This window comes from Pseudophryne corroboree, chromosome 5 (genome assembly GCF_028390025.1).
Source record: "Pseudophryne corroboree isolate aPseCor3 chromosome 5, aPseCor3.hap2, whole genome shotgun sequence".
Taxonomy (NCBI): Eukaryota; Metazoa; Chordata; class Amphibia; order Anura; family Myobatrachidae; genus Pseudophryne; species Pseudophryne corroboree.
Window position 1 is genome coordinate 25,685,935 of NC_086448.1, and position 12,934 is coordinate 25,698,868.

Genomic DNA, 12,934 nt, shown 5'->3' on the forward strand with positions numbered 1-12,934 from the left:
TAAAAGGGCATGGACCGCATTCTATCACCTTCCATTAAAGCTCAGCACAGCTCTGTTCACTCAGAAACGCCGTTAGAAGTTGATTACAGCACACTGCCAGATTTTTATAAAAATCCATCCCACCTTCCAATTCATTGCTCAAGAGGCTGTCTCTCCCAGACGTGAGGCACAGCGGCGCTTCCAAGTACTGTGAGTTATAGGCCCATGTTACGGAAATTAGTGTATATCACCATTTTTCACATGTGTCTAGTCTCTCAGAATGTCCGGGAGACTGCTGAATGTCAGGGAGGACTCCCACACTCCCGAGAGAAAAGATCAATCTCCCGGATCTGCCCTCAGATCCCAGGGGAGTGGGCCCGGGGCTTGGTGACTCCGCTATTTGCAGTGATTCACATAATCATGTCCCAGCCCCCCCCCCCCCACCAGAGCCAGGCCCGGCGTCAGGGGGGGTCAAAGGGGACAGCCATCCCGGGCCCCGATGTTGTGAGGGGCCCCAAGGTCCAGCGGCAGCAGCATGTAACAGATCTAAATAATTATATGTATTGCGGCATCGCGCCATCTGCAGGCCGCCCGCTGTGCAGTTAAAAGTAATCAGTAACTGACCTTTTTTTTCAGCTCCCCCACCCCCATGATCTGTGGTCACCACTTAGCATCCCTAAGCCCAGCCCCAGGTCAGCTGTCACACAACGATACCTCCGGACCTCCCCTCCTCTCCCAGTCATCCCCGCCCGCCCTGTCTCTGCTGTGAGGAGCGTGAGCAGGCAGGCAGGAGCAGGTTTGCGGGACTGCTGGCAGCTTTTTGCGGCGGGGTGCATCAAGCTGGTCACTCGGAGGCTGAGCCTCCTTGATTCACGGCGCCGGCGGCTGTGTCTGGTAAGTCAAGTGTCTGCACTGCAGGTGCACTCGGCTCTCCAGCAGGAGTTTGGGGCTTTGGGTTTGGGATGGGTTGCGTGCAGGCACATATCATGGATGCATGTGCATGCATTACATCTGCCCTGTAAACCTGGTATTACTGTAGGTAAGAGCGAAGATTGCAGGGCGAGAAAAGGTAGGGATGGCCATTATGGTGGGGCATGCTGGATCGTTACAGGTGAGTATAACTCTCTCTCCCCCTCCCATAATGTGTAAAAATGGGGATTGCCTGCCATAATGTGTAAAAATGGGGGACTCTGCTGCCATAATGTGTAAAAAAGGGGACTCTGCTGCTGTAATGTGTAAAAAGGGAGACTCTGCCTGACGTAATGTGTAAAAGGAGCTCTGTGGTCACGCCCCTATATTTGTATATCGGGGGGGCCCACAGGGATATCAGTGTACCGGGCCCCAAGATTTCTGTTACCGGCCCTGACCAGAGCACAATGATTTGCGGCATTATATAGTAAGGGTTGGGCCTCAGAATCTCAGAATCTCCCACCTTCGGCTGCTTGGGTAAAAAAAAAAAAAAAATCACGTATGCCCTTTTTTATTACCCACTTTAAAACGAATGTTTTCCTGCGTTGTGGTTAGATCGCCTTTAATGTACAGCGACGGCTTTCTGGCTGCAGCGAAGAATTGACGGTTCTCCAGGCCTGTTTTCTCATTAGCAGTTATCAGAGTAAAGCTTAACCTCCATTACTTATTGATGGCTTTGATATGCACCGTGTACGGCATTAGCTAAGGAAAAAGGCTATTTTAGCAGTCGCTGTACAAGCAGAGCGGCTTTTGCCTGGTTCGTGGGTCTGTTAAGAGAGATTATAATAGGGAACCGGCAGATAAACGGGAGGGCGACACTTATCAGGGGGCTTGTGTCGTTACTCTACCTGTAACTGCAATAAACTAATGTGCGAAAAACTGCGGGAAGGGGCTGCTGGCGAACAGGGCGCTACGTTGGCAGGGAGAGACGGTACCATGCTCATTATATACTGTATCCACGCTCTTATGCAATGCAAACACAGTTAACTGTTGGTATTGTTGAATTGTTAATTTTTTCACTATATATATATATATATATATACAAAATACATATACACTAGAAAAATAATTAGTAGCGGAGCATGCTTGCTGTTGTTTGTCTTTTCCCTGGATATCAGCTCTGTGCATCCGCAGTACACATGCAGGCGTGCACGGACCTGTATCATTGCTTGTTTGCATGCCTGGTCTTTTCAGCGTCTTGCATTCTCGGTAGGGATCAATGGTCCCTATATTCGGGTGTATCATGCTGCTATTTGCATGCATCCGAAGACACCTCTGCAGTCCAGCATTGGCAGTCCTCTGACACCCACGTCTGCATTCGGTAGTGATGAGATTAACAAAATTGCGTTAAAACATCACACAAATCCAATTTGAAATATTTGCCAATTAGGTGACCCCTCTAAATTCCTCAACTTTTGAGCGAAACCTGCACACAGTGTCCCACTAACACTGCAAGTCATGGATTGACCAGATGACTCCTAACCTGAAGAGCAAGTGCTCTGCCCACCAGAGGGCGATAAAGTGGGGGAGTCCTGAGGACAGACGACCTTAGCCCTGACCCTAAACCAAGCACCGATGACCCTAGACAGCCTGCGGCTTAACGGTCATGTACCGAGGGAACTGATCATCGTAGTGAAATCTTCTCTGCTTTCCAGTCCTTTCTGTAAATAATAGTAATAAAAAAATATATATATACTGTATACTGTGTGTGTGTGTATATATATATATATATATAAATATATATATATATATATTCTGTATATATATGATCATATGATAATTTCTTTGGTATCTTGGAGAGAGATAACATGGACAAGTTGGTCACAGCAACCATAAGCTTTTGTCATTTATCTAGCATCTGATTGGTTGATACGGGCAACCAACGGCTCCACTTTATATCTCCTAGATTTGATAAATCTCCCCCTGATTGCGCAGAATACTCCTGTAGACAATTTCTGAAGGTTCTCAGCATCATCCTAAAACCTCTCCCGTATCTCACAGCTCAACTTCCCACGAGTAGTATTTCTGATCCAGTAATTTGGGATCTGGGCCCCTGGTTCCTCCCCACCTTCTCACCTTTGGAAAAAAAACAGAGCTCGGTAGATCTTACTTCTGGCCATAGAAGGCTCCTTCTAATTTCTTGTAAAAAACAACAGCAAAAAAACAAAACAAAGAAACTTCTATTCTGCAGACTATCGCGCCTCTGGTAAAATCAATCTCCCAGTCTCTCATTTCGCTGCAGGGACTTTTCAGTATTTCACTGCGCATCGGAAATTCTTTGTTTTTAAAGAGCATCAGCAAAAGAATTGATTCCCGGCTTCTGCAATGTTACAATAATAAAGCCACTTTATACCGTCTGCTTTCGCCCAGGGCCGCGCAGCCCTGCGGATGAGGAAGTCTGTATTTACTCATCGATTTTATGTCGCTGGTAGCACCATCATGCTTAAGATAAAGAAACCCCTCCATGCGTCTCTCTACTGTACTGTATGTTGTTCCCGACCTACCTGACCTAAGCTGGAGTCATCCCTTGTTGTGCTCCTTACACCCACCAGAACTATCCCAAAAACTAAAATGCTCTTTCACCCCCTTCATACTGTGTTTATGTCTAATAATACATGGTGTAACATAATGTAGACATTTTTACATTTCTCTGTCCTTGTGTACTGCAAGGAAAGCCAATTACAGCTAATTAGAGCCAATTAGCGAGCTACTCAGGGAACGGAATGATACAATGTAACCGCTGGAACGTAGCAGGTCAGAAGAGGCGCAGTAACGACACGTAACACACTACATTTATCAGAGTGGGGGAAAAAATCAGCCATATACAGAGTAGACACACTGTACACATACAGTGTATGCTCACCGTACAGTTACATATACTGTATATACACCATCAATGAGCAACAAGTGGACAGGTGAGCTTGCACTTGTGTCTCAAACTCCCTCAAGCCGTTGCCTAATGACCTCGCTCTGACTGTTATGAAGTCATAAAGCAGAAGCCGTCTTACCTATCCTGACCCCACCATGCAGAACATCTAAGGTACAAGGGAGCAGAGATGACAAGAAGAGGGGGCTTCACTTTTACCCAAGTGGCAGAGAGAATGGGATATACTGTGCTAGTGTATAGTCAGCAGAAATCCAGAATTTATAGGGATCTTGGTACAAGAGCATGCGATTAAGGAAAAGCAGATGGCCGATAACCCTTTCGTAATGTTCACGGTTTTAAACCAGGACACAAGAGGTTTCTAGTTGGTAATGCTGGTTGAACAATTTGGTTGGGGGCAGTGACTGTTTATCTGTGCCCTGTTCGCTGAGGGTGGGGGCACGGCTGCAAAGCCTTACTAAGTGACCCCCTCCCCTAGTCTTGCCAGTTGGGTAATGTGACATGTTGTACTACAGTATAGTATGTATTGCTTGCAGTAGTCCATCTGAAACGTTATGCAACCCATAGTAACCGCAGTTGTGTCTTTGTTTCAGCCGGTGGCAGATATGACTCCAGGAGTCAGTCTTTGAGGTCCATCGACAACAAGAAGAAGGACGAGGCAGAGGAACAATACCAGTTTGGTTACCCAGCTCCTCAGATAGGTGAGACGTGGCAAAATTCTAAATTGGAAAAATAAAAAAGAGCCAATAGTGCTCCTATTAAATACACATGGTTACTAAGGGTGAACTCACGCCGGTCAACCCCTGGAGGCAGCCATCATGTTGGAGTTTGTTTGATTTAATGGATGAGTGGAGACTGGACCTTGCTGTGACTTCAGCACAGTGACCTCCTCAGATATTTCTGACTCTGCGCACACCTAGATACTCATCCAGCTCCCAAGTGGGGAGAGCAGGTTGGACAGTGCTCTGGATAGACCCTTTATTGGTGCTTTACCAAGGTGTGATCTGTATGTAGGCCAGCCTCAGCAGGTGATACAGTAATTACACCTTAACTGAAACTGTACAACATGCTCCATTAGTGTGTATCTGATTACCCTATCCTGGTGGTGGGGTAACCCTTCCATGACCAGTGTGGAATCTCAAGAGTGTCTTCCAAGTTCTGCTTGTACTGTTTGAAAAGCTTCCTCCAATATCGGCGTTCATACAATTTTAATAGCTTTGTTCCATGTCACAGATCTGGATTCTACTATTTAAGGAGCATGTTCATAATGCACAATGTTCTGAAAAGTACAGGCTCAATAATTTAGGATTCAGATATCTAGAAATAGGCTTTGTAAGATGAGGCTGGAAGATTTTCATTTCCAGGCGAGATTTGGTCTATAATTATATTATAAAGTCAAAGTAATAAAGTCTTAAACTTCAGAGGACCATCGGTGCCAGACAGCCATGGAGAGCGTTACTGGCAGACATGTTTTATTATTATATTTCAGAGAAAAGTTCACATCTTAAATAAAAGTACAAACTTTGGTCTGCGTTTCCCACAGTATGATGACACAACTTTGACGCCATCAAAACTTAAAAATGTAAATTTGTATTTGGAGCATTAGGGTAAAACAAAACATTTAGTTTTACTGTAACTTCTCAATGAAAAATGTAAAGAATATTTAAGGAGTTCCTCCTCCCTCCTGAAGTCACATCTTTAGTGCATTGTCCTAAATGTATCCAATGGAAGACAAAGAGCTGAAATTGCAACGCAGTTTGTATACTGTAGCATTACAGGCTCCGCCTCTGTTCATGGGTCTACCAATCTGCAGGACACTTCTGTTGCCTTGGAGACTTGCTAAACTATCGCTCATGAAGGGGTAATTCCAAATTGATCCTGCTGTACCAACCAGTTTATGTCCTCTTTCAAACACAGCCTGTAACATAATAATTAGAAGCTGATTTCTCAGTACGTTATCTCTCTCCACTTTGGTTTGATAAATCTCCCCCTTAAAGTGTACCGCACAGTGCATTTCTACAAAGGAATGCTTACCAGCTGTCATTCACTCTCTGCCTTCTGTATTACATAAGCTCCTCCTGACAACCTGCATGTGAGCAGGCATGCATAAATACTCCAGATATCTAATGTATACTATTCAGCTCATTAATATGCAGACTTTGGTTATTATTAATGTCAGATTGCCATTGCATTGCATTGTGCACATTTTTGAGGACAATAAAATTAAACACTGCTGTTATTATATAAAGATTACAAGCCAATGCAAAAAAAAAGTTGTTGGGAAACTTCCTGTAGGGCAGGGGTTATTACATTCTAAACATAAAAAATTGATTTCCACACATAAACTTACTGCTCGTTTTCTTTGCTAATAAATCCAACCTATCTTTCTTTCTTTCTTTCTTTCTTTCTTTCTTTCTTTCTTTCTTTCTTTCTTTCTTTCTTTCTTTCTTTCTTTCTTTCTTTCTTTCTTTCTTTCTTTTTCTTTCTTTCTTTCTTTCTTTCTTTCTTTCTTTCTTTCTTTCTTTCTTTCTTTCTTTCTTTCTTTCTTTCTTTCTTCCTTCTCTTACTGCCTTCCTTTGCTACTCTCCCTTTACTGCCTTCCCTTACTACCTTTCCTTACTGTCTTCCCTTCCTATCTTTCCTTCTTACTTTCCTGCCTTTTCTTTACTGCATTTCCTTACTGCCTTTCCTTCTTACCTTCCCTTTACTACATTTCTTTACTGCCTTCCCTTCTACCTTTCCTTACTGCCTTCCCTTACTACCTCTCCTTACTGCCTTCTCTTACTACCTTTCCTTACTGCCTGCCCGTACTTACTTCCTTTCCTTACTACCCTCACCTCACTGCCTTCACTTCTTTCCTTTCCTGCCTCCTCTTACTAACTTTACTGCCTTCCCTTACTTTCTTCCCTTACTGCCTTCCCTTACTAGCTACTAATACTGCCTTTCCTTCTTCTCTTGCCTTACTCCATTCCTTGCTGCCTTTCCTTAATGCCATTCTGGGTGATTTAGGACCACCATAGAGAGAAAGTCGCATTGGATTGTAGCACAATAACCCTGCCTTACCAGTGTACCTCAGGACTAGTGGGGTGCACACTGCAGTGGGCGGCCAGTTGCACCCTTTGTCTAATCCAAATATGTTTCATTTGTAGCTGTTGCTCCTTTATCTCAGTGGGACCCTGTGGCGGACAGTATTTTGCTCAGTTCTTGTTCAGTGCAGTTGCCTATAGTCCCAGCTGCACAAGGTGTATCGTGGTTTAGTGCATTGTACATTGAGAACTGCAGGCTCGGGTTCCATCACACCTGATATATTACATTTTAGCAGCTGCTACAGCACTTGGCAATCCATTATCCACCAGTTTGATGTCAGTGGCAGGCATGTAAACAGATTGCGTTGGGGCACTGGCACCCAAGGCCTGGTTAATACTGCATTGTACCTCTGGAAAAGTGTGGTGAAAACTCTTTGGAAATGTAACATCCTTTCCTTCTGATGTATATATTCCTGAGAGCCTGCCACCTGCGGCTGGCCCGAAAATCTTTATCTGTCTTCCCAGTGGGTACCTAACAATGTCCTATATTTCACTGTGGAGCACACAGCTGTGAGTTAGAAAACGGAGACAATTACTCCTCAAAGTGTCCTGAAAGCAGCTGTGTCTGCAGTTTGCTGACCGGCAAGACGTCTTCACTCTCAGGATGAGTTACCAGGTGGGGAGCGGCCGGGCCCTGCGCTGTCTTACTGGGCAATTTAAAAAGGCCAGTACACCTTGAGATGGTTTGGGATTAATGAGCAACCCCATGTAAAAAACAACAACATATATTATAATTAGGAAGTGAAGTCTGTACTGGAGCGGTTTCAGTAGTTACTTATGCACCTTCTATCATGGTTTTATACACATTATATAAGTATAAGGTACCCTACACCCATCTGTCTGCCGGCAATACGTAGGGGCATCGGGCAACCGATAACTGGGCATTGCAGAGTGTGCAGCATGAGGAATCCGGTGACTATGTATATAAGGCATTTGAGAGTTATCTATACAGGCATGTGAGTCCTCTGTGAGGGATTATTTCTAGGAGCGATGTAGAAAGATTGTTGGACCGAGTTACACAGAGGGAACTATGGGGCGTGGGCTGCACGTGGACCACGGACCCCCAACATTCACTAGTCCCACTGTCCCCCTGTCACTTATGGTTCCCCACTTTTTCTTTGTTACATGTGCCCCACTCTTCCCTACCTCCCCACTCACCCCTTGCCACTCCCCCCCACCACCATCCCCTTTTTACATATGCCCCCTACTCTTCTCTTGTTATTTATGTACCCACTCTCTACCCATGTCGCTTATGCCATCCTAATTTCAAAGTACCTCCTTTGCATCCACATTATCTGCTTGTTACATAGTAAACCCTATGCAGGAGAAAGCCACCAGTAGATAGAGTGTTAAATAAAATTAGTAATCCAATTAGTACAGTAAGGCAGACCCATCAGAGTGTCCGTACTGAAGACTAATATACCCTGGGTTAAAGAATGACATCAGTTGATTATGTCATTGAACCCTCACCCCTTCACACTAGCGCTCTCTCTGTGTCACAGAATGCCTGCTGTGGTCCTAGCGCTAAGAATTCCAGCTGGCACCTTGGGAACCAAAATCGTTGGTGCGCCGATGAATCGCCCCACCTGTAATGGGATTACGGGACAGCTGTTGGGCGGTGGGATCATTTCCCCCAGAATTATCTTTTAAAAAAAAAAGAAAATCTATAAACTTTTTGTTTTTCATTGAGATTAAATGACAGAATTGGGAAAACTCGTAATTGAGATGTAAAACGCTTTGGGGGTTATGGAAATTCTATTATTCCATCCTTAACTAAAATGTTTTTTTGGTGAGTGGCCGTAAACACAATGGAGGAGATCAAGCAGCATTGCTGGGCCCTTCTCACATATACCAGCTCCGCCATATACGTTCCAGCTTTCGATCCACCCCAATGCTCGGGAGCAAAATACAGGATGCAGTCATAATGTTGACACCACAGTGTCAACCTAGCAAAGTACACCCCATAATACATGGAATAGCCTTACTGCTGTTGGTGGTTCTGCAAGGGCGTGGTCATGCACATTTTGCGTCTCTGATAGGGCAGGTGCAATTACACACCTAGGCGCCGATGCAGAGACTTGCGCCTCTTCAGATTTTTGCAGCTCTGCAGATGGGTGGAAATACACTTTTTTTGTGTGTGCACATCTATTATTATTTTTTACTAGCCGTTTACTGTAGTCACATTTTCCTGCCAACCCTTCAAGACCTGTAATGCTCCATCATTAAACAAGAGGATGATATTAGGAAGGGAGGGCAGTAAACGGGAAGGAATATCCCAGGATTCTGCACCTTTCAGTTGATCAGTCAGGAAATCACACAGCTGATCCCTTTAGAGGAAGATCAGTCAGGAAATCACACAGCTGATGCCTTTAGAGGAAGATCAGTCAGGAAATCACACAGCTGATGCCTTTAGGGGAAGATCAGTCAGGAAATCACACAGCTGATGCCTTTAGCGGAAAATCAGTCAGGAAATCACACAGCGGATGCCTTTAGAGGAAGATCAGTCAGGAAATCACACAGCTGATGCCTTTAGAGGAAGATCAGTCAGGAAATCACACAGCGGATGCCTTTAGAGGAAGATCAGTCAGGAAATCACACAGCGGATGCCTTTAGAGGAAGATCAGTCAGGAAATCACACAGCTGATGCCTTTAGAGGAAGATCAGTCAGGAAATCACACAGCTGATGCCTTTAGAGGAAAATCAGTCAGGAAATCACACAGCTGATGCCTTTAGAGGAAAATCAGTCAGGAAATCACACAGCGGATGCCTTTAGAGGAAAATCAGTCAGGAAATCACACAGCTGATGCCTTTAGAGGAAGATCAGTCAGGAAATCACACAGCTGATGCCTTTAGAGGAAGATCAGTCAGGAAATCACACAGCTGATGCCTTTAGAGGAAGATCAGTCAGGAAATCACACAGCTGATTCCTTTTGTTTCAGCTTTTCTGTGCTACATCTAAGATATAACGAATATTTCTTTGTTTCATCTAAAATATAACTGACATTTGTTATTCTTGTTTTCTAATGATTCTTATATTGTCCCCGGAACAGGAGACCCGGCGGCGGAAGAGTGGTCACCCTGGAGCGTGTGTTCTACCACCTGCGGAGAGGGGCTGAAGTCCAGGACCAGGTTCTGTGTCTCCTCCTCGTACAGTACACACTGCAGCGGGCCTCTGAAGGAGCACAAGCAATGTAATAACTCCGCCGTGTGTCCAGGTAACAGTGTAAGGCCTTGTCTGTGATCGCTGGTATATACTACGAGAGGGGGACACCTGGTTGGGTGGCATCTAGTCACGACTGGCTACTGAATGTCATTGAGTTTTAGCAGGAAAGGAGGTGGGGGAAGGGGAATTATTTATCTAGTGTGATTTTGCTATTTTGCTTCCAACTGGCATGGATACAGGAGTATTGCAAGTTTTTTATTCACTTTTGTTTTTGCCCTGTCCTCAGTCTGATGTCCCAGTTACTTATATTATTGCAATAGAAAACCCCCCCAAAAGTTATCATTTTCAATTACTTTTGTTGTTATCGGGCATTTTGTAATGGCAGTCATCAGTATTTATTTATTATTAAGTTTCTTTTATAGCGCAGCATATTCCGTTGCGCTCTACAATTGCAAATAACAGTAATAGAACAAAACTGGGTAATAACAGACCTAGAGGTAGGAGGGCCCTGCTGCAAGCTTACACTCTATAGGGAAATAAGCATTGATACACAAGGATAGGTGCTACCTATTGCATAATGGTCCTGACAGATTGCAGGGGCTCTTGGTGGGCTGTATGATATGGTCACACAGTGATGTTTCCCTGGGGTCAGGAGGATGTGAAAGTGAACAAAGACAAAATATTTGAGGATGTGTGTGGTCTGTACAGAGAGGATGTAATTAGATAGGGAAGCACTGAAGATTATGTGTGGGGGCTCCGGAAATTGATAAGCTTGTCTAAAGAGGTGAGTTTTCAGGGATCACTTGAAGGTTTGGAGACTAGAGGTGAGTCTTATTGTGCATGGGAGGGCATTCCCCAGACTGGGTGCAGCCCAAAGAAAGTCCTGCGATCGTGAATAGGAGCAAGTAATGCGTGTGGATGAGAGACGCAGATCTTGTGCAGAGCGGAGAGAGGTCGTGTTTGGACATTACATCTGGTGACATATTGTGATGGGGAAGATCCCATGTCCAAACCATTTCAGTTTTGCTAAAATGTTTGTAAAATATTCATTTTTTTTTTTTTGTCAGTGTTTATTAAAATTAAAATTGAAAGTTATCGGCCGTTCCACGTCGTAAATATAATTAATAAACATTAGATAGTTACTGATATAATGATGATAAAAATAATGTTTGGCGCAATGTTTTCCAGCTATAATGTGCTTTCTGCCGGCGATGGCTGAGTGAGCGTTGAGTCCTTTGGAACTGTGTTTACAATCATACGTCTGAGAAGCAGTGAGATTGCAGGACAATGGCTCCTGGCAGGGAAGGTCAGGCTGGCAGAATGCCCCCTATGGTCATACCAAATGCCTCTTGAGAGCTTCTAACACATACACAGGTGGAGGTTGTGTGTGTTCGTCAGCACATTGATGAATCTACAGCCTTCTACAGACGTGAAGAGAGTTCTGACAATATGTTGTATCCGTCTATAATATATATTATTTTCTTAGAAACAAACAGGACAGATTACATTTCATTCTCCCAAAACGTGTTCTGATTGTTAACATTTTTGTAACAGATTAATTTTCTGATGCGCAGTTGTTTTTTTGCCGCCGCCATGTGTTCTATAGAACAGACATTTGACCAATTTACACTCTAGATTAGAGATAAAATAAGTTGTGGCAGAAGTGCCAAATGCACCGAATTTCATTGTGGAACGGGTGCCTCTGCAGAGCTGTGACGCTCCAGCAATATACAGTATTATACGGGCTCTGCAGTTGCTCCGCCATTCTACAGAATTGCCAATCTGTATTGTGTTTGTAAATGATAAAGAGACATTATACTCCATGACCATGTTTACTGTTGTACAGTCAGTACTATGGTACAATACAATCCTTTTTAGTGGCTAGTGTACCATATAGACTCTCCTCTGATGGCATTTGTCCAATATAGATTCTTATGTCTACTGTACAACACAGACCACAATAAATTGATTGCCCGATGCCATAAAAGTGAATTAAGGGGGCGATTAAGAGTCGAACGCAGCCGCGCGTCTGTACACAGCAGCTGCCTTCGGCGGTTCTGCACACGTGCACCGCCCGCAGTGCGCGTGCATGACCCTACACTTTGTGGCATGTGCCCACACTGCCAAAAGTACCAAAACCTGGTTCAATGACCGTAGGATTACTGTGCTGGATTGGCCAGGAAACTCGCCTGACCTGAACCCCATAGAGAATCTACGGGGCATTGCTAAGGGAAAGATGAGAGACATAAGACGGAACAATGCAGAAGAGCTGAAGGCCGTTATTGAAGCATCCGGGTCTTCCGTAATACCTCAGCAGTGCCTCCGGCTGATTGAATCCACGCCACGCCGCATTCAGGCAGTAATTCATGCAGAAGGAGCCCAAACCAAGTAATGAGTACATAAGCATGATTATACTTTTCACAGGGCCGACATTTCTGTATTTAAAATCCTTTTTTTTATTGATTTTATGTAATGTTCTAATTTTCTGAGATTTTGGATTTTGGATTTTCTTAAGCTGTAAACCACAAACATCAACATTATACCAAATAAAGGCTTGAAATATCTCACTTTGCATGTAATGAGTCTATATAATATATTAGTTTCACCTTTTAAGTTGAATTACTAAAATAAATGAACTTTTGCATGATATCCTGTAGAAGAAGTAGACATAGGGGTGTGTTCAATAAGTGTCGGATCCATTCCGACATACATTTGCCGGAATGGATCCGCCAAGGGCTATTCAATGATCGGCCAAATCCGGCTGTCAGATTTGAGTCAAATCCGGCTGTCGGATTTGACCGTACCCGGAGTTCCGTTCTGCCGCTGACAGCTGTCAGCGGCTGCCGGGTGTAC

General features: G+C 44.1%; 1 protein-coding gene across 5 annotated transcripts in view; it reads left to right on the forward strand.

Annotated features, from left to right (window-relative positions):
* Nucleotides 1-12,934, forward strand: part of ADGRB1 (adhesion G protein-coupled receptor B1) — a 680,829-nt gene that overhangs the window by 396,253 nt on the left and 271,642 nt on the right. For 4 of the 5 annotated variants that reach the window (XM_063921150.1, XM_063921151.1, XM_063921152.1 and 1 more), the window contains 2 exons: nucleotides 4,426-4,533; nucleotides 9,969-10,133. The exons of the other annotated variant lie outside the window; for it this stretch is intronic. In XM_063921150.1, the coding sequence (XP_063777220.1) occupies nucleotides 4,426-4,533; nucleotides 9,969-10,133 (273 nt within the window). The remainder of the gene's footprint in view (nucleotides 1-4,425; nucleotides 4,534-9,968; nucleotides 10,134-12,934) is intronic. 5 annotated transcript variants of the gene reach the window in all.